Source organism: Cavia porcellus, unplaced genomic scaffold (assembly GCF_034190915.1).
Source record: "Cavia porcellus strain 051 isolate PalLab524CR breed Dunkin Hartley unplaced genomic scaffold, mCavPor4.1 scaffold_26, whole genome shotgun sequence".
Classification (NCBI taxonomy): Eukaryota; Metazoa; Chordata; class Mammalia; order Rodentia; family Caviidae; genus Cavia; species Cavia porcellus.
In genome coordinates this window covers 47,590,476-47,612,385 of record NW_026947509.1, presented here as the reverse complement: position 1 = coordinate 47,612,385, position 21,910 = coordinate 47,590,476, and the positions used below count along the sequence as shown (strand labels likewise).

The following is a 21,910-nucleotide window of genomic DNA, read 5'->3' as shown; positions in this document are numbered from 1 at the left end:
GTTGACTGTCTCAGGAACTCTGTCACAGTGATAGAAAGCTAACCAACACATATAACGAGAGGTCTGCTTTTGTGCAAACCACACAATGAAATGGGAAGGAAGCGATCAAAACTGCAGTGCACAACTCTACCTGACATCTAACAACAGCTGTCAACCTGACTTAGGAAAAAAACCCTCTGTCTCCCATTTCGACATTTGGATCAGCATTGGCAGGGGCCGCAGGAGCCAGGCCCCAATGGTCTTTCTTTACCTGCTGCCCCTGCCATATGCTCATCCGCGCTGAGCAGCAGCTCCCAGGCAGCTGGCTGGATGTCCCCGTACATCTCCTCTGTCAGGATTGGTGCTGCCTTAATCAGCAGAGACAAGGGAGCAGGGGATAGGCTCATCACCTGGGGGAAAATGGAAAACATGTCTTCAAATCCTTTACAACACTGATCGCTGCCTTCTTAAAACTTACAAGCAACTTCCCTTCTCTCTACTTTCCTTAGATGACCTTATGCATTATATTTTGTTAGGTAGAATAAATTGGAAGTAAAATTGCTAATTGTATAATTTTTTTTTTATCATAAAGTGCCTTTGCGATCACCCAAGGAATGAAATTCAAAGTAAGTATAAGTCTACAAGAAAAGAAAGATACTAAAAGTCTATCAGGACTTTTTCAAGCCTTCTTTTTTCCTTCCTTTTAGTATATTTCCACTGAAAGCTGCAAGTAGTCTCTAATTTATGAGGCAGTTCCCTTAGAAAATTAGTTTTCTAAGCCAGTATGAACTTGGGTGGCATTTCCATTTGAAACATTATATGTGATAATTATGATCCAATATCCACCCACAAAATCCTATTTAATCCATTATTTCAGATACTTATGGTGATCATTTAGATGGTAAATGTAGGTGCTGGGCAAGTCATTTTAAGTGCTTTCCAGAAACACATGAAAGCTTGCCGACTCCCACCTCAAAAGCGAAAGTTATTACAATTTAGAACTTAGGCTGTAATTGCAATATACAATGTGTCCAGCACTGAATATGTAAGTACTTGAACCATTTTATTTAACCTACCCATAAATTCTTGAAGATAAGTCGGTGCTAGAAGCCCCATTTTATAGATGAGGAGACTAAGATAAAGAGACAGTAAATAAATTGCCCTAATCCCAGTGCAGTGGCTGTGGGATACAAATCCAGACGAATTCCAAATCCACATGAGCTGCTGCCCACACTGGCAGGCAGGCAGCTCCCCTGGACGGGTGGAGGTGGAGAAGTCCTGCCCCGGCCCGCAGCCATCTGTGGAAGCTGCCTACCTAGCAAGAAGGACATGCAGCCTCGCACACCTGGTACAACTCCTGCTCACCAATGAAAGGACTGGGCCAACACCGTGCCAATTTGTATCACCTGTCCCAAACAAACAGGCTACCTGGAGCCTCCTCGTGACAATGCCGTACGAATACCTTAGAACCAGGTGCCAATACCTGAAGCCTGATGTACTTCAGCATCCCAGAGTCCTTCTTCCCTTCCAGGTTGGCGTCTGAAACTCGCTTCTTCAGGGAAGGGGTCCTCAGGCACGACTTGTCTGAGCACTAGAAAGGGAATGAAGCATCCGGTGAAGGCATCGTGTTTTCTCATAAACCAACGGGGCTCTATTTCTCTCCCATTCTCCAAATAACCACCGTCCATGGGAAGAATGATTGAAGGGATTTTCATATTTTCTGAAATTTAGAGAAGCAGTTTATTTTGTGATGAATGTGAACTCAGAGATCACTGGTAACAAACCGTTCATTTACATGTGAGGAAATCCCAAGAGGCGAAGTAACTCAACCAAGTCACAAAGGTGGCTATTCGTAAAATGAGGAAAAGCCAAGAAGCTGGTTTGCATTTCAGGGTTAATTATACGCCATCAGGCAGTTAAAAATACAAAAGTTTAAAAACAGTAAGTCAGACAAAATGCATTCTCTCAAAGGGTCTCTGGGTCCAGGATAAACCCAACTCAACTCCCTCAGGAGGCAGAAACAGTTCTTCCCTCCGACCCCTGGGGAACACGGAGCACCCAGGAGCAGTGTCACCCCTCCCAGCTCCTGTTTATTCATCCTGAGTTCTGAGTCTTCCTAGTTTTGCACTCCAGGATGTTCAAAGAGCGAATCTTTCTCCTTCACAGAAGAAAGCTCATCTGTTTTTTTTTTCAGTGTCATGTCAATGAAACACTTTTTCTTTTATGCCAAGAGAAAGAAAAACTAGACTCAAGAATACCAGACAAAGCATCACAGTGTTATAGATGGAGATATTTTGAAGTAAAAGGCAAATCTAAAAGTACATGAATGTTGCAAGAAATTTTTTCGAAACTCTGGTGAAAAGATTCAAAACAATGAACCTGTTATGTGTGGCTGGTGTGGTACCAATTTTTTCAATAAGTCTAATGGGAGACAAGAACTCTTGCTGTGTTTCCTGAAGAAAAAAAAGTGGAGATGCATAGCTGGGAATACATACCATTTGAGGGCAGAAATAGTGCATCGTACTTTTTTCTTGTGACTTGAAAAGCAGCATACAGAAAAACGGTTCTAAAACCATATATAGCAATAGTTTTTCCTGTTATTGTGGGAGTATATCTGAGGTTCCTCAGAATAAAGATATTTATAATTTAGTATCTCTCTGCTTTTATTCTTTCTACCTATTAAAACAACACATGTATATTACAGAACATTTGGTAAAGACAGGAAGACTGTAAAGAATATAAAAATTCCAGTAATGTCCAATTCAATGATAGTCATTATTTGGCTCCTCTTGGCCTATTATTCTCTGTATGCATATTAGCAAAACTGTGATAGTGCTATGTATATGAAATGCAGTCTTAAATAATTCATTATGATTTTATAAGTATTCTTCAGGTCATTACAATTATTTTAAAATACAATTTTCAAATTTTATAATATATTTTACCCTTTATCCTCTGGCTTAACATTTTGTCTTTTTCAGGGATACTTGTAAACATTTTTTTTAATTAAATTGTAAAAATGAGTAACCAGACAAATACAGGAAAACACTCTGCATAGTGGAAAAAGGATGCACATTTATTTTATCTCTTGATATGCTGGGCAATGAGCTTGTGTTTAATCTGCTTCCTGGTGTAAGTCAAACTTCCCACGTATCAAACATTTAATATGGCAGCATGGTTCCTTAGAAAGCATGGTGTGCTTTGGTAACCCTATAACCATTAGGGTACTTGTTCCAGTGGGAATGCAAGGGAATTGGAAGAGTCTTCACAGCACAGTGATAGGGTAGTAGCTATTTTCAAATCATAGTAAGACTTGGAAGGTAGCTGGGAGAGATGGGTTCACCGTGATGAGGACTTCAGTAGGTGAGTGGAGGAATTAAGTATTTCTACGGGCATGACCTCTAGGTCAGACTAAAAGCTGTGAATAGGTGCTTTGTTCTGTGGTAACAATGTAGTACTCTCATAGAAGGACAGAGAAACAGGATGGAGGACCCTAGTCCTGATGGGATCTATAGTTTCTTAAAGTGAAATAGATTTCACTACCCTGTAAGATGTATATGAATGGGTGAAATTACAAGTTAAGGATAAATCGGCAGAAAAAGAATAAGATAAGGCAATTTATCACTAAAAGAGGCCAAGATTAATTGTTGAGACAGTTCTACTAGAGTTAATGATCCGTGGAAGATTGTACAGAGCCCCAAGATGTGTCAGGAGTACTGGGGGATGCTTACAGTTGTATGTCTCAGCAAAATCCATCTTAGTTAACTCAGTGGCTTCTCATTTGGACCACCATTTATTACATTTGCAATGCAAAATCCTTGGCTGACTGGGTAAGGATTTCTCATCCACTCTAAACGAGGAGGAGTGGCTCCTGTCAAAAGCCTGTCCTAGTGTGTGGAGGGGCTCAGAGTCTCAATCCTTTAGTGATGGCTGCTGAGGACAAGAAGCAAATGCCACCTTGAAATTTTCAGTCCGAGAGTAATAAAGCTCTCTGTCAGAGAGCAGAGATGGGTGAGTCCACTAAGAACCAGGAGGAATCAGACATGACAAACGCTGTCGTCCCGTCCTGAGACGGAAAACGGTTCTGGCTGTCAAGCCCCTAAAGCTCGGAGATGTTTCCCTTTCTATCCTTGGTTTCATAAAATTTTGCTGCATCCTTTGGGAAAAAAAACCTAATTATCTGGACAAGTTTGAATGAGTCTCTACTCTTTGAAGTAAGAAAATATTGACTATTGAAGAGTAATAATTATTCAAAAATTTTTCCTTATTCTTTTAATAAGTTGAGAATATTTATTGAGTTAACCACAAGCCAGGAACTGGGCCAACCTCTGGAAATAGACCGAGCAGGAAACTATCTAAGATGCTGGCCTCTGCGGAGAGTACATCCTGCAGAGACAGATAACAAACGGGAAAACAAATGAAAAGCCAAGGGAGGTCAAAAAGGAGATACAGCCTGTGAGGGATGAATCACTGTAGAAATAATAAGATTTTTAAAAGTTGGCAAAGTTGAAATCATCTTACTTTGCCTTTGAGAAAAGGATTTTACTATGAACATCTTGCTGACAGCGGGCAACATTTCCCAAAAGGTGACCCACAGCCTTCAAACTTTGCAACTATCTGACATAGAATTTATGCATGCTATGTCCAGGGCTCACTCTGGCTTATAAAATCAAGGACCAGGTCTTGGCACTACGATAGTGTTGCCTGCAGTTTTAGGGGGAAAAACACTGTTCCTATAGGAAATTATTCAACCCGTCGCTGTTTGCAATGGCTTCATAATATGTGAGGTGCCCTGTCTTTTTGTGGCTATGTATAATCATTTACCCTTCTCTTCTTTTTGTCTGAAGGGAAAACACTGTTTCGACTCTCTAATAGCAAGTACTAATGTAACATTCACTATATTTAGAACATAATTTTGAACAAAATGCAAAAATACAGACAGAATTCTTTGGTGACAGTAATATATACATAGAGGGTCACAGTTTAAGTACGTTATGAAACCCTCAGGTAGGAAGTACATTAAAATAAACCAAAAGAACGGACAACAAGTTCCTGAATATTGAAGTGTAGATCAGCAGATCCATCAGGGTTCAATGGGTTATGAGATGTACTGGCAGCCATAAATATATTCTGCCATTAAAACTGATTAAAGAAAACACAAGAATGAAATAGCAGTGGCTCAGGGCTGATGCTATTCAGACCACTGCTTTTCCTCGCAACTTACTGCTTTTTGTTTTTATTTTGGCTCTGGAAATGTGGGCACTGTTCATTTATGTGACAGACTCAGAACAGGCTAAGGGAAAACCTCGGGGGTGGGGAGATTTGAGCAGGAAGCTAGCTCAAATCTCACATTTCTTTGGGAAAGAAATGTGTATCACAGAAGACTCAGCAGATCCTTTCAGCTTTGCATGCAAATGGCTAAAGGTTGTGAGGTTAGAAGAGTCTTATCCTGCTTTCCTTTCCTTTGGTAGACATAAGCCACAGCAGGACGGCAGAAGCCTTTTACCACTTTATGCCAGTGTCTTGGCTGAGGCAGGAGCAAGGGCATGGGTGAACCATCCTAGAACGAAATCCCACCTACTCAGTATCAGTGGGCCCCCTGCTGGAGTGTCAGGATGACTAGTGCTCCGAGACAGTATCACTAAGCAAATACATAAGATGTTTGCAGCTGATTAAGTGGCAGAGTACGTAAGGCTCTACTCAGAGGCTCAGAAGTTCAGCCTTCTCCTGGCCCTGGTGGTGTATCTTTATTAGCCTATGCAGCCTCACGATGTGTCACCATCCTCAGGGGTCCAGCCACCATCCTCTGTGCTCCTCTTCTCTCTGGTTGGAGAATCTTTTTTTTTTTGGTCCCGGGGATCGAACTCATGACCTCATGCTTGCTAGTGAGATGCATAAGCTGCTGAGCTAAATCTCCAGCTGGTTGGAAAGTTTTGTAATGAATTAACATCCAGGCTTCCTTCAGGTGAAGACTACCTTATTGGACAGGCTGTCTTTTATTTCCTTTACCAAACTCAAAACCTCACCAATAACCATTCTTACTGGAGCACGCCTCTCGACTGCCCTTATTGCTGTTGTGATTTTGTATCCACTGGGAAAGCTGTTAACACAGGTTTCTCAGGTGAGACCTTATACATTACATACAGGCAGGGACTGTATCTCTTTTGTCCATTATTATCACAGAACAAAGTATGGGCTCAGCCTAGTTCCTTAAAAATGTGTTGAACAGGTGACAAGATAAATAGAAAAATAATATGAGAAAATGAATGACGAATGGGAAAATCACAAGTTACTGTTGTACTTTAGACAAAGGAAGAAAGAAAAATAACATTTATCATCCCCCTGAAATATATCCTGTACTCATCACTAGGGAGATCGGAAATTGTTTTAGGGAGATGATGGGCTTTGAGTTGGATCTGAAAGGATATTTGTGTTTGGTTATATACCAACTGGAGATGAAAGCATAGTTTAAGCAAAAGTATAGCAGTAAGTATTTTGATTGTATACAAAGAATATGAACATTAATTTAGATGTGCGTATTTTTGCAATTACCAACATATATAATTTTCCTTAAAGTTACTGATTTTCTTTGAATGTAGTGTTCTTTGTTTGAAATATTATATAAATACATAGAAATGCATGCACGAAAACCTATATACATATATTTTATGTCATTCATCAGTAGTGCATGCACTTTATTGAAACTTATATCAACGTATTCCCTATTTTCATAATCTCAGAATTTGTATAGTTTTGATATTGAGACGTACCACAGTATAATTTAAAAGCTCTGATTTTGATACTTCTTTTCTAAGTTAAAGTCTAGCTGACTGTGTTATAGATGTGATCTATGGACAATCTCATTTTTCTGAGCATTTGAGGTTTTCACCTGGAAAATGAAGACAAAAACATCTCTTGCACAAAGCTTGTTAAAAATTAAAAAAGCATTTGTCCACCTGGGAATATAGCTCAGAGGTCAAGTGCTTGCCTAGCATGCACAAAGCCTTGAGTTCCATTCCCAACACTGCAAATACAAGCAAGCAAACAAACCAAGAGCATTCTGTCAGTGATACATACATATCGCATGCCCTTATTGCATGTTTAGAAAAAATATTAGAAGACCATATCCCAGAAGCTAGCGTGAGAGACATAACTTATTCTGTAGGATCTCTCATGTTAGCTAACATCTCTGCAATGAATATGCATTGTTTTCATAATAAAAAGTTGTAATTTTGAAAAGTCCCTTTGTGACTGCTGTAGCACAAGACCTGGTTATGTAACCCAGCTGCACTTCTGTTTCCTTCCCTCGTATTCCCTAGCTGTTTGATGGATGCCTCATTGCCTATTCTTAGTCCAAGCCTTCTGGGTGAACTCCTTAGCAGAAACTTCCTTTGCTCCTACTTACTTTTTACAGAATATCTGGCCAAATATTGTGCCAACAGCAGGTGCATAATGAATACTTGTGGAAGTGAATAGGTGTTACCCGAAAATCTCTTTGCAAAAAACTATTTGGGAACAGCAGCTGTGGGGGTAACTCATGGCAGTCATGCATCTCGGTTCTCGTGTCTGCTCAGGGGCAGGTGGGAAGTCAGAGCTTTCATCGCAGGAACCCAGAAGCCCTGGTTACTGTCTGTACCTTCTGCCAGTTCAGCTGCCCAGGGTAGCCATCAGCAAAGCCAGCTGCACCTGTGGTTTACAATGACTCCAAAGTCTCACCCTACAGTTCCGGAGCCCAGAACCCTAAACAGGATCCACAGGGCTCTGCTCCTCCTGCAGGCTCTGGGAGCCACTCCATGTCCCTGTCTTTACCAGTTTCTAGGAGCAGCCACTGTTCTTTGCCTCATGACGTGCACTGCCCTGACCTCTGCTTCTGTCGCCTCATCTCTCTCCACCTGACTCCCTGCTCCATTTATAAAAACCCTTGCAATTTCATTAATCCCCTTCACAGAAATAAGACAAAACCTGGAGAAGAACACCACGTTTGCTCATGAAAATGAAGATGGACGCTTTGTGCTATCCTCTGTGAGCCTCAGAACTGCCCACACCTGGAGCTCAGTCTGCACCGCTACAGCTGCCTGACAATCTTCACTTGCAGAGAACGTGGCCCAGGACAGGTGCCTCCTCCTGGACACATAGCTTGCAGCGGTTCTCTCACCTCTTTCTGTTTCTTGCCCCGCAGAGCCACGCTGCTCAAGCTGCTGCTCTCCCTCAAGGAGTCCACACTGTCTCCGTAGAGCAGCTTGATGGCCCTGACCAGCCGGGCGCAGGAGCGGCTGTGGTGCAGGCAGCAGTGGGGATGACAGTAGTCCACGTGCGTGCAGATGAAGCTCTGCTGATTGCACAGCAGGATCATGACCTGGAAAACACACACCGGAAACTCAACTGGGCAGCTGGGTGCACACCTACGGACACTCACGTGGGACAGGAGGAGGAGAATCAGAATGTTGACTTCCCTGATGGCTTTGAAACCCCCAAGAATTCAGCAATTTCCACAGGAGAAAAAGAGTTATAACTGGAGTTGTCCGGTTGGCCTTTGATCTTCCTCTGTAGGTACTTGGTACAAGGATCTTTTGAAAATGTCAAGAGGTTAACAGACTTTCAAAAACTCCAAACAACTATCTTGGAGTATATGATTTCAAATACTTTCAAATGGAGATTTGCAACCCCGCCCCTCTGCCCACAGTTCTTATATTAGAATAGGAGTCAGACAGAAAGATGCACAGATGATCCTTGCCTTAAACTCCAGCCCACTCTTTGTGGAGCTTGAAATCATTCCTGCATCTCCTGCTCTGCCTGCAAAGCTTGAACTGGAACCGGAACCCCCTGCAGAGCCCCAATTCTATTCCTTACTGACAGACTTTTGGCCCTCTAGTGCTTTGGTCATTTCTGCTCTTGTAATTTAATGCAGCTCAAATCCTCACATATCCTAGAATTCCCCATTACTACTCCAGAGAGGAATTTCATTGATTTAAAAGATACAGTTATTTTAAAATAAATAAAGGACTTTATGCCTGTAACTTCCCTCCTTGTTACACAGGGGACAGAACCCAGGTCTTTGCAAATGTTAGGCAAATGCTCAATCACTGAGGCCTTTCCCACACCTTGGGCCCATAACTTTTAAGTAGCCTCCCTAAAAAGGCAGTATTGCATTTGCAGCTGTCGGATGACTCAAATACGCAGAGTCGGCTTCTGAATGCTTCATTCATGAAACTAGTGTGTCATATTGACACCTACCCTGAGAAGGATTGTGTGGCAAGCTGGGTACAGAATGTGAAACCAGTCTACATGCACAGGGCTAATCGAGTCCACCCAGCAGGGCTACCCTGCATTTCTTTAGGGACAAAGAGACATGCTTATTCTGGGAAAAAAAAGATAAATAACAATAACTCCATACGCCTGTCAAATTCAGGTAACAACATCTCATGCTCTTCAAAGCTTTCAACTATTACATATCAAAATATTCAGTTTTCTCAAGAGTCCCTGTATATCCCTGATATCTTTCTTTATCCTAGCATGAGGCAGACTGCATGTGGGAGCTATGGGAATTCTCTTTGTACTCTCAAATCTGGATAATCCAGAAAAACACTAAGGAAATGAACCAAAAAGGCAAAATGATGATAGCCATGTAACAGCCCAAGGAAATTTAGAGCCTGACTGGATTGAGGTAGTGTGGTTTTTTTGCTGTCTGACAGTGGATAGGATTAGTGCTTTCCAGAGGGAAATGAAATCGTGTGAAACCTCTGTAATTTTGAAACTAATAAATTTCATGTTTCAGAACAGTTTTAGATACACAGAAAAGTAGAGCAGAAGGTGTAGAAACCTCCTGTATACACCAGATGCGCACACAAGTACAATGTCTACTATTAACATCTTGCATCACAGCACACATTCATTATAATCACTGAATTTATACTGACATATCATCCGCTATGGTCCGACCTTCATGTGAGGATACCCTCTTGATGTACATCTTTTGGATTTTCACAGGTATGCAGTGCCATATCTCTACCACTGTGCTTCTAAAGTTTTCATCTACTACATCTAGTGGTCAATCAAATTACTGGGAATCTTAAGGAAAAGGACCAAGAGGAGTAACAGGAGATTCTTCTTTGTCTACCCTCCCTTGCTTACTGTTCCTGCCCCTTTTTGAAGCAGTTCTAGAGGTTTCCATGAGAGCATCTTTACAAGGTATGTTAAAAATATGGCAAATGCTGCTGCCAAGTGCCATCCAAAGAAAATGCGGCCTTCTTAAAAATGACATTGTATTCATCTACTTTATTCATCCATCGCATGGTGACACTGTGTTACTTCGGGCTCTTTCCAAAACCAAAGTGGCTAGGAAAAGTGACCTTTCTGAGTCAATTCAGGACACTGAGGCAGCTCGGCAGTGTGACCACACATAACTGAGAATTGTTCAGAAAGGAACAGTAAAAGGGGGTTCATAGCAATATATCTTTTACAATAATATTTTTTAAAAAAATTAAACAGTCACCGCATTGTTTGATCATATCATATAGTTTTAAATTAGTAAACTAGCAAAGTAATTGATATTAATTCTATAAGTGGCCATGCCAACAATTTAAGGAGAAAGAAAATAAATTAAATTAGAAGAAAGGTATAAAAATAATAACAGAAATTAGCGAAACCAAAAAAATTAAACATTCGCAAAAGGACAAAACTAATGTTCTCTGAAAAGATGAGAGAGAGAGAGAGAGAGAGAGAGAGAGAAAACAAGCTACCAATATCAGTAATGATAAAGACATATCACCATAATGTCTATGGAATTTTAAATGACTTTGAAGGAAACAACTTTCCTTTTTGTAAATAATTTTGTTTCCTTAACAAGACTATTCTTGTTAAGAAAAAAAAAATAGGTCAAAGTATCAATTTATCTGAATTGCTTCCACAAGAAAGAATATTTGATGGGTCTTAACTGTGTGTTACATAAATCAAATTTGTAATGTAAAACTGTCTTTCAAAGAACTTTTAGGCCTAAAAATTTATACTACTGATTTCTTCAAAATTTTAAATAAAAATATTGCCTTTACACAAACCCTCAAAAAGCGTTCATGTGCAGAACATCACACAGAAAATTAAATGGCATTTCTGAAGAGTATCTGAGTCCTAAATAAACATAAGGACATAAATTAATGGAGTAATAGGCATGCTAGGCATTAGAAGGCTTAGAATCATAAATATTTCAATTCTTCAATTTTAACCAACCCCTGTATGCAATGAAAGTTTCTAATGTGGAACTGACATCAATAGAAGTAAATCTAGCCAAGAAGAGGACAGACTATTCTTGAACTGAACAAAGAGAGAGGAAAATGTTCACAGGAGCAAAAGAACAGACAAGTACACGATGCCGGTTATATACATTTTAAAGCCAGGCAGAACTAATCCGTGGGGTCAGGGGTGAGTATGGTTACTGTGAGGAGAGGGGCTTTGGAGCTCTGGTGATGCTCTTCCAGACCGGGGAAGTGATGCTGAGTGTGGAGGCTCAGCGCTGCACTCTGGGTGGGTACCACGCTAGCCCTTACCTAACCCCAGCACAAGCCAGATGGAAATCAGAACGTGCAGTGTCTGCCTCTGTCTGTGACAGGAAGTGGTGTTGGGGTCTTGGCAATTGCACACCTGAGATCACGCTTTCTTACTTTTCTCTTCCTCACCATGCCCAGCTCACATCTTGAGCTTCGGCCTGTGCCCACCATTCCCTTGGGTTCTCTCTTGCCTGTCTCCTCTGGATATTCCTTTGAGATGGGACCTTGTCGTCTTTGACTCTCCTTGTCCTGGTTTGTGACAGGATCTGTTACAGCTTCAAGGCTGACACCATGACCTTGGTCTCACCTTCATGGTAACCTGTATGAAGCTGATCACGATGCCTGGCATGTATCACTCAGCCTATCTCGATCACCAACCTGGCCTGGTCCCTTGACTTACAATGACCCACAACTGAACCATAGCAAGAGATCTCCGGTTTTGGTATAATATTTTGTTCTCCCTTTTGGATCTTCCCCAATGCTGCAAGAAACTGACCTCAGACTCCTACTTACGTGAAGCCACGACATGCTCCTATGGTAATTCTCCTCTGTGCCGGCGTTGCTCATTCCTTCAGGCTCAATGCTAGGCTCGCTCGCACTCCAAGGACTCCCTTCTTCAAAAGAAAACACCGAGAAAAGTTTCAGTGGTCCGTCTCCCTCTCGAGCACGTCAGTTGGTAAAGTGGTCCATGCTTTTGAATCCTAGGGCAGACTACCACGGCCCAATGGGTTACAGGGCATAGGACTTGGTTGGAGAAATAAGGAATAGGAGCTGTTCGCACTGCCACCAGCTGAACTGACAATTTCAAAGACATTGACAATCTCTGCTATGGTAGCTTCTACTCTGAGAGATGGGAGCAGAGAAAAAGGCGCAGCAAAGCAAAGTCCTTGAATTGCTGAGATGTTACAGGTGAATGTGCCCAAGACTGACCAGACCTTACAGGTGTAGCTAAGCAGAGACACTAACTGACCTGCAGTGGCCTCAGAGTTACAGCTCTACCAGGGCTGTGACCGCAGCTAGTGTTTGTCTCTAGCCGCTAGGTTCGCTCTCAGACTAGTGAAAGACAGCAGCTGTCAACTGTGGACAGCCCATCTGGCCTCTGTCTGGGGAAGTATCAGGGAAGCATCTGTAGGGGCTCACTGCTTAGTATGTCACCCACAGAGCTAAAACTTTTTATGAGTTTTAAAAAAATGATAAAGCATTATCTCTTGCTTGACTACTCTGAATCAACTGCTGAGGGCAAACCGATCAATTCAAATAAATAATTGCAAGAATTTCCCCTAAATGAACTAGTATAGTAATAATGTTACAGCTTCAGCCCTGTAATAATAGAAGTTGCAGTGATTTTTTTCTATTGTCTCCTTTAAAAAAAAGATGGATCTTAAGTAATGCATAAATTAGCTATTTTCAAAGGCGAGGGTGGGTGGATGTAGAAACACTTCCTATTTTAAATCTTCTTTGATTAGAATATATTCAGCTTCTGTTTAACCAGATTTGTCAATCATTTATCCGCGTTTTATTGCGGACTTGCATCTAGAGACTAAATGCCAGAGGATAAGTTGTGTCTTCATCTTAATCTTTTCCTTGCCTCTTAAGATGCTAAGTAGGGCCCACATTTTTGACTAACACATTTTAGGATCTAGAGTCCCTTTAGGTCCTACAGAGATTCCTGTTTTGGTTGCATGTATAGCTCATTCTCACGTATTTAGCATGGTCTACAGTTATCTCTGAATTTATCTTTAGAGCTTCCCTGCAAGTTAGCAAGGAATAAATAGAATTATTCATATTTGGAGAACACACATTCTTGAGAAATTAAAGGACTTGCTTAATCCTCTATTTTCAGCCCTAGAGAATCTTTCCTCACTGATAACTGGATTTTTAAAAAGTCTTTTTAAGTAGAGACCTTAAAATAGAGAGGGCCGTTAGACATCTGTCCCTATGAAAATTTCACCTGACTTTGAAGGCTCTGATGGGAAGCACGGCTACACAAACACTTCCATTTCTAAAACTGACCTTGTCATCAAAAACAAGTTCTCTCTCTCACTTTGCTCTCTATCTTTGCTGCTCAAAGGGCAGCTCTTGAAGCACCAGCGGCAGCAGCAGCAGCTTCCCCAGGAAGCTTGTGAAAATGTAGCCTTTCTCTCCCACACTGATCCACAGAGCCAGAATGTGCACTTCTAACAAGAGCTCTGAACAGTATGCGTGTGGGCATGCATTCATGTGTGCGTGCGTGCATGTGTGTGTGTGTGTTTGTGTTTGTGTGTTTGTGTGTGTGTGAAGCAGCCTGCTGAGGGCAGGGGGTTTTCAGGCAGAATGAACCGTGCTCCTCTGGCTCTGCTCCGTCTGTGTATAAGTAAGGAAAAGGGCTTCAGCCGTCTCCGGATCTCGGTCCCGGCTTCCTACCCCCCACGTCCCTGCACACCCCGCTCCTCTGTGTTACCTAGATCAGTGACAGTGTCCCTGCTCTGGGACAGCTGCAGCTCCTCAGCCTCAGACTCTGAGTCCTGCCGTGATAGCTTGCTGCTCTTTAAGCTGCCGACCCGGCGGATGCTGGACAAGGAACCCCCCTTCTTCACCTGGAAACTGCGGGTTCCTTTAATCTGGAGCAGGCGAGTACCTCCTATCCTGATCTTCCTGCTGGGAACTGTATTAAAAGAATAAAATAGGGCTTTTCCCCCCTTAGGTTTCCCCAGCCAGTGTTATTTCCAAGCTCTCCCCAGCCTGGCCCTGATTCTCCTCCTCTCTGTCATCCTGGAAGAGCAGGCTTTCTGCCCAGGGGGCGCCCCACCGTGGCCCCATCACCAGGCTGGGGCAGGCAGGCGGAAGACTGGGACCACCCGGAAGGGCTGGTGCAGCATCTTTCTTGGACACAGTGCTCACTGGGGCTGGGAACAACCTGCCTTCTTTCTTTCTGGCCCAGGGTTCACAAGCATGAGCGTGCCTCGCAGCAGCACCAGCAGCTAGAACTGTTAGTATAAGTAGATCACGTGATATGGATTCCCAAGCACCACAAACCATTGGTCTTTAGTTTTCTTTGCAAATGGCATTTGCAGGATTCTGTGAGCTGTTCTGGAAAGCTTTTCCTTTTGTGATACTTAATTAGCAAATAAAAAAGGGGAAGGGCTTCTCTGGCCAGCAGTCAGCAGTGCTCCACCCCTCAGCCAAGGGCCTAAGGGATCTGTTTTCAGTGGGGTGCTTGGGGAGAGCATGCATGCGCAGCGGTTCCTTCTCAGGGCACTTAGTGACTGCATAGATAGCATCCTTGGCTCAGTGAAAAGGCTGAGACGTCGGTCCAAGTGTCGCGACATCCTGAGCCCACCTCACAGTGTATGTGTCCCAAGAATGTCATGCATGAGTCACCTTTGTCATCTGGAAGAAAGTCATCATTGGGGGAATGAAAGGGGAAAAGAAATATGTTTAAAGTTCAAATTTATTTTTTAAAATTAGAAGTATTCTTATTTTCCATATATATTTATATATTTTTTTCTCTTTTACTTTTTTTTGAAGATTTGATGCTGTTGATACTGACTTTATAGCAGCAGGATGAAGAAAGTGTTAAAGGCTTAAAATCCACTATTAGGACAGTGTCAGTTTTATAAGTTTTCTCTTTAAAAATGTAAGCAGGATTTTTTCCTAATTATTTAAGGTACAGCTGCTGATAATTTTTTGAAGTCCCAATCCGGAAGTTTGCATTAGGAGAGTTAATATGTGGCTATAATAAAATTTGCATAACTCTTTATTCATTAAAAATATAATTTCCATGTCATATCAATGTCATATAAAGAATTTCTGAATAATTCCCAGTATGAATGTTGAATCTCTAGTTTACTCCTGTGATTGAGAAACACTAAAATTATCACCTCAGTTGATAAAGGCCTCACAGAATCCCCTGAATAAATTTGGATAGAATTTCACATCTGGAAGAAATTTTTTGCAGCAGAGTTAGATTAAAATCTACAAAAACTACAGACTATAACACTGCACATTAACTGTAGTTAATTATAATTAGAGCACAAAACTCATCCAATTGTATTTCTCAATATTATTTTCAGGTATAACTGAGACTGTGACTCATCTGAAATAGGTTTGAAATGGAATACAACTGTCATCTTTAATGGTTACTAAAGTAATTTCATGTCAAAGTAGTTTGAGAAATAGGGAAAGAGACTGAAGTCATCATTCTTAGACTTTTGCAGAGGTGCCTACTAACATTCTTTGCTTGAGCTTTTGACATTTTCTACCCTCCAGATGCAGCAAAGTAATCCCAAGTTAATGTGATCTGGAAAAGATTTAATGCTGAGAATTTGTTCTGGCAGCAAAGATAAATGGAGATACTTGGTAGGTCGAAAAATTCGGGTTCCTAATTGTGACCCTGGTCATTTACAAGGGACCCAGCGGTTAGAATGCAGAGCTGGCTTTGTAGATGAAAAGAGAGAACCGAAACTGCACAACACTGAATCAGCCTTCATCTCCATGGCAACGTGAGAGCTTATGAAAGCGAGATAAATTTATCTAAATCGGGTAACACAGCTCTTTCTTCCTATTCTCTTACCCCATGCAGCATCCGTTAGCAAGTCCCACTGCCTCTGTGCTTTAGCAGATCGCGGGAGTTCAAAGCCCCTGTCACCTCCTCCCTGGACTAAAGCAACTGTCTGCAGCTGCTGCTCCTTTCCCCTAGGCCACGGATCCAGGCGTATTTAAATCCATAAATCACAACCCACACCTCATCCCACTCTAGCGCTCTAGCCTTCAGCAACTCTGACACACTGAGAGCGGAATTAAACTGATGACCGTATCTGCCAGACCCTGCCGACGCCTCGCCTCGCTTCCTGGCCCAGCTCCTATCTCTCTTTTCCCTTCTAGGGCCACCAGGCTGGGCTTTTGCCCTTCTTCAAAGGCTTCGAGTTCATTCTCGCTGCAGAATCCTTGTTCCTCTGCTCTGTGCAGCGCTGGCTCCTTTGTAGAAGGGAGTATCCAGGCTGACGTCAGTTATGATCATCTTTTCTGACCACATCCCCTCCTGATCCTGGTTGTTTTTTCATATTACTTACTGCCACTGGAAAGTCTGGTATTTTGCAATAGTCACTGTCCTGGGAATATGCGCAAATATCAGTTTAACTATTCATATAGGTAGGAATAGATGCGGGAAATTTTTCTTGCTCATTGCTGTCTTCTGAGAATGGGTAACAGTTGCGGTGCATGCTGGGTACTCAGGAGATGGATGGTGAACAATGAAGCTAGTCTTGGTGCTTGTATTTTGGGATGCTGGTTTTAGTTTGTCTTTGGAACTTGGGTGAACTGATTCAATGAACTCTGCTTGAAGGTTTTATTTTGAGTGCTAAGGATTAAATCACATTAGTTTTTCTTGGGAGAATTTAAGTCGTACTAAGAATGTTTTATTTTGCAAGTTGACATTTTTAACTCTTATAAAAACAGATGGTATGAAAACGTTTAAAAAGTTTTAATAGCTGTAGTTAGTGGGGTTCCTATTACCACCATTTTTGTATTGGCTTTGCAGCTGATTTCCGCTTATCAAAGTGGACATTTTGGAATCTTTGGGAAGATTTTTGCAAACTGATTAAGGACATTTTATGGATCTGTTCTCGTTTCATTTGTAGTTTCAGTTTTGTGTTTTTCACTTATTAAATCACTTTTATATATCAACATAGCCCTTTGGTGAGGAGAAAAAGTGCTAAGCATAGGGAAATTCCAACATTAAAGCGAGGCTGCGTAAATCACAATTATGAAATTAAAATTTCTTAAAATTTAATTGCACATTTTAAATTTTACAAATGATGTGGAACTTACTTTGCTCAAGTTTAATCATGTAGGTATTTGGAATTCTCATTTAACTACTTTAATAATTAATAACTTTGGGCAAAAATTGCCTTCTAAATCAAACTATCTTTGAGCTATGTTTAAAAGATAGAAATAGTTAATGAAAAATTGCTGACTTGATACTTGTCATACTCAGAAATTCCTCCAGAATTTACTTATCCTTCCAACAACCTGGCTTCTTTTCCCTCTAACTTCAGTGGAATGTGATATAATGATTAATTGCATTTTGAAAATGTCGTGACAATATTCTTGTCCTCACAGAATGAAACTTTCCTCGCTGTGTATCTATCCCTTACAAGATTTTATGTAGTCTGTGTTTTCTCTGAGAAGAGCTGTTAGTTCTTTAAACATTAACTGTCGTTGTCTACAGGATACTAGAAGATATTTCAATATACAAACTCAGCTTTGACAAATATGAAAATGTTATTCTAATTGAAATTCTTCATAGAAGCACTGCAATGCAATGAAATTTAGAAAACAGCAAAATCAGATAGTGAAACTCAAGCTTAGAGAAGCTTTTATAAATTTAAATATTGCAATCATCATAGGATTGTGTGGGTTATCTAATATATATGTTCATGAGGTATAAAAATATGAATGAAAACAATTATCATGTGCCTACTATTTGCTAGTTACTGTTTATACTTTTCTTGCATTGTCTTACTTAAAGCTTTTAGCATCACAGTGCAGAAGGTGTTAATAACCCAATTTTATTTATTTACATCCCTGGTCTGTTTCACTTTTTATTGTGAGAGAGGGTCTTGCTAAGTCTCTAAGTTGCCCAGGCTGGGCTCGAATTTACAATCTTCCTGCTTAGGCCTCCATGGGCACTGGGGTCACACGCAGGCACCCTTGCTGTATTGTAACATATTTGAACTGGGGATTTGTCCTACACCGGACATAAGGTCACTAGTGTCAGGCAGCAGGTGTGGTACACTAGGCACTGCTTATGTCTATGTGAACATGCAATGCATTAGCAGCAAAACCAGCAGAATGACTGCCAGCGTCTTTCAGCTCTAGGGAATGAAGGAGTGGAGAGGGTTGGCAGGGTGAGTGAGAAGGGAGGTCTGATGTGCCCAGTGACACAGTGAGAAGCAGACCAGCGCACACCCCTGAGAACTGGCTTAAGTAAACAGCACACAGGCCTTTACTTCGCCTATGCCTCCATTTCAGAATATCACTAACATTCCTATACCACATTATCCTACAGGAAAACATGAACAGTGACAATTCTGCGTTCAAAGCAATGAGTGAATTTGAACTCTGAATTGAAGGTAGTTTAGAAAAGCTTAACCTGTGTATTTCAGATATACTTTACCCTATTGACTGCACAAGAATGATTAATAATAATTTTCGTAGAATTAAATCTGGAAATCCTTTCTCAGTAAGAATAAGATGCAATCAAAGTGATAAATTGTTGCACAGAAAGTGAAGTGACAGTGTTTTTCCATTCTTGCCGACAAAAAATAATGGCTCATTTTTAAAGCTGATACCATCTCAGGCTCAATGGGAGAGTTGCTGAGCTGGAACAAAGTCCCAGGTTTCTAACTAGTACAATGTCCCCCCTCAGAGATGCTACAGAGTCACTGCTGTAGGGAACCAACAATTTGGGTTTTTTGTTTGTTTTTGTTTTGGTACCAGGAATCAAACTCACAACCTTGCACTTGCCAGGCAGGTACTGTGCCATTAAGCTAACCCCCAGCCCCTGGAACCAACAATTTGGACACGTGATATTGTAGTTTAGGCCCCGTAGACCAAATATCCTAGGAGAAACCTTGAAATAATCCTTGTGGTCGCATACCTTTCTTCTCCTCCGCACCCGCATCTGATTTGAGGGTGTGGCTGCTGCTATGGAGGGAATCTTTGGAGTCTTCATTCTCATCTAGGACCCCGGCAAAGCTGATCTTCCTTTCATATCTGTGTCGGTCGAGCTCAGGATCCAGCCGGAGTCTGCAGCTCTCCAAGTCCTGAAAGGCCAGTGAGGAGCCTCTGAACCCTGCCATCGCTCAGATTGTGTGGGTCACACACGACCACACTGACACAGCCAAATGCCTTTATCTGTCACCAACTTGAGACCGTGGCAATGAGAAGCTATTCTTGAATTAGAAAGTAAATAAAAGTCTTCCCCAACTCTTAGTTTTTCTTTGCTACTTTGATGCTTTGTGTTTCAAAAGCACAGACCTTGTCTAAATCTAGAACTAGCTCCATGTCTACAGCTGAGCTTGTATCTTTGGTATTTATCTGTTTAGTAAAACAATCAGGCACTGGGTACAGATGTGTCAGCTATAGTGGGATAAACAAGGAATGATACTTTTCCTAAATCCCAAAGTGCGAGTTAAGAAATCATCAATGGAAAATTCCAAGACTAAGATACAGAGTTTGCAAATCAGATTCGATCCAACTGTGCGCCGTTATAAATAACTGATTCTAGGGCTGTCTGCTAAATCAAAACTAATAAATGGGATCGTGTTCAGGTTTAATCTTGACAAGTAATATTAGTTGGTAAATAATATGGAAAGACAGTTCAGGGTGAAGAAACCTCACGCGTGAAGGTCAGGGGCTCAGAACAGGACCATATGGTAGAATTTCTTACTCTCCACTTGGAAGACCTAGAGATGCTACCCCCATCTGCTGACAAGAGACGACACCTTACTCCAGGCTTTGGGTAGGTAATTACTGAGCAGCAATCTGGCCTCCGACGCCAAAGTTGAAAATTTGACCTGCTCTTCAGGACTACTGATTTTTTCATTCAAAAGACTTGTGTTTAATTATTGATCTACAAAGCTTTTACAGGATTTGCAAAATTTAAAAAGTCATCAAAATGCTAGCCATTTTATACTGTTTTCTAATTATGTTAGACCTCTGAATTAAATACACATGGAAAATATTTTTTAAAATTCAGTTTGCACCAAAACGAAAATCTTAGATTTTTCAGTGCCATATATAAAATTAGATTTCATCCTTTACATGTTATTTCTTCTTTCCTTTTGGATTCAGACCATAAATTGTACTCAGGTCCTCAGAAAACTACATTGTGTCCTCAAAAATAAAGGAGATATATTTATTTAACATTTCCAAAAACACTTCTAAGAAGGAAATTCTCTCTAAAGAAAAATATCTACTTTCCATTATAATATAATATAATAATTAGGGAAATTTCTCACTTGGACAAAAAGTAAAACTGTATCAGTTCTGATTTTTAGGAGCAGTTAGCTTTTCTAATTTCCTTTATCTGCATGTTGAAGCCCTGCCTAATATTTCAAAGTAATATTTAAACATGATCTCTTTTTCTAATCTTTCCAACCCTCCTTTGGCCAGGGGTGGCTCTCTATTACTTTCTTGGGCCACCTTCACAGTTTGCTTCTGGAAATAGTTATTGGGTGCTCATTTTCCTGTTGCAATAAATTCTTTACATTCTCCTCACTGTACCTGGCAACCTTCACACACCGTGTTCACGGTCTACTCCCAGCAAATATTTAATGTAAAGATAAATGTTTGGCCTTCATATATATGAAGAGTATTTTGTTTAGATTTTTTTTAACTTTAAGACATTTGAAACCCAGAAGTATATATTTATAACTTGATTTGTTAAATCCCAAATAGCACAGTTGGTACAGCTTCTAGCAAGATCTTGCATTGAGGCATCCACGGTGCTGCTTGCTCTAATGAATGAATGTGAATCCAGAGGAAGCACTTTGCTGCCTTTAAAACAAAAACTACTTTGGGCTCATTTATACATTTGCTGACAATTACTTATTTTAATATCTTCATTATTGCTTTCTGTGTTTCTTGGTCATCAGCTGTTGATTTTACTAACTCAGGCAACATTTTAATAGACTATTACCTTTGTAAAACAACATTATCTATTTTAAAAAATATTTCCTTATTCTTCTCAAGTCTAGAAGACAACTTTTAAAGAAAAATTTCATTATCATACTCTCATGTTACAAATCTTGTAAAAATTCTTTTCCCTTTTTTTGATACAGTTTTGTATAGTTTATTTTTAGACATGTAAAAATGCTACCAAAAAACACACTAAGTTATATTTAGAGATATACTTGAAAAAAATTGTTAGTAAAAATATCTTTTTAATAATGTTTTTATGACACAACTTTGTCCTTTTTTTTTCCTACCTCAGTTCCTCACTTATCTAGTGGATTTCTGTGTTGCCCTGACTTTCTAAGACGTAACTATGGTAAAACAAATAACTTTTTGCTTTAATGATTGTACTTAAAGTTCTGCTTTCTCTTTTTTTTTTTTTTTTTTTTTGTCTTTTTCGTTTTTATCGGTACCTGGGGATCGAACTCACGACTGCCTGCTTGCAAGGCAGGCGCTTATATCGCTGAGCTAAATCCCCAGCCCCAAGTTCTGCTTTCTCAACTGAATTTTGAATATAACTAGGTTTTTTTTTTCCCCATTAAGGACTTCACCTGGAAATCTCCCATTTTGGAAATGGCCTTATGACATTCTATTGGAAAGATTATTTCTTGGTAGAGAGTTTGTGTCCTGCCAGGTGTGGTGGTGCATGCCTGTAATCTCAGCACTCAGAAGGC

General features: G+C 40.7%; 1 protein-coding gene across 12 annotated transcripts in view; it reads right to left on the bottom strand.

Moving 5' to 3' along the window:
- Positions 1–21,910, bottom strand: part of Unc80 (unc-80 homolog, NALCN channel complex subunit) — a 201,309-nt gene that overhangs the window by 74,057 nt on the left and 105,342 nt on the right. For 9 of the 12 annotated variants that reach the window (XM_063237423.1, XM_063237430.1, XM_063237424.1 and 6 more), the window contains 6 exons: positions 19,159–19,324; positions 13,960–14,163; positions 12,033–12,133; positions 8,135–8,335; positions 1,463–1,570; positions 251–389 (listed from right to left, as the gene is read on the bottom strand). In XM_063237423.1, coding sequence (XP_063093493.1) covers positions 251–389; positions 1,463–1,570; positions 8,135–8,335; positions 12,033–12,133; positions 13,960–14,163; positions 19,159–19,324 — 919 coding nt within the window. The remainder of the gene's footprint in view (positions 1–250; positions 390–1,462; positions 1,571–8,134; positions 8,336–12,032; positions 12,134–13,959; positions 14,164–19,158; positions 19,325–21,910) is intronic. The other 3 variants (XM_063237433.1, XM_063237431.1, XM_063237432.1) reach the window with 1 other exon arrangement.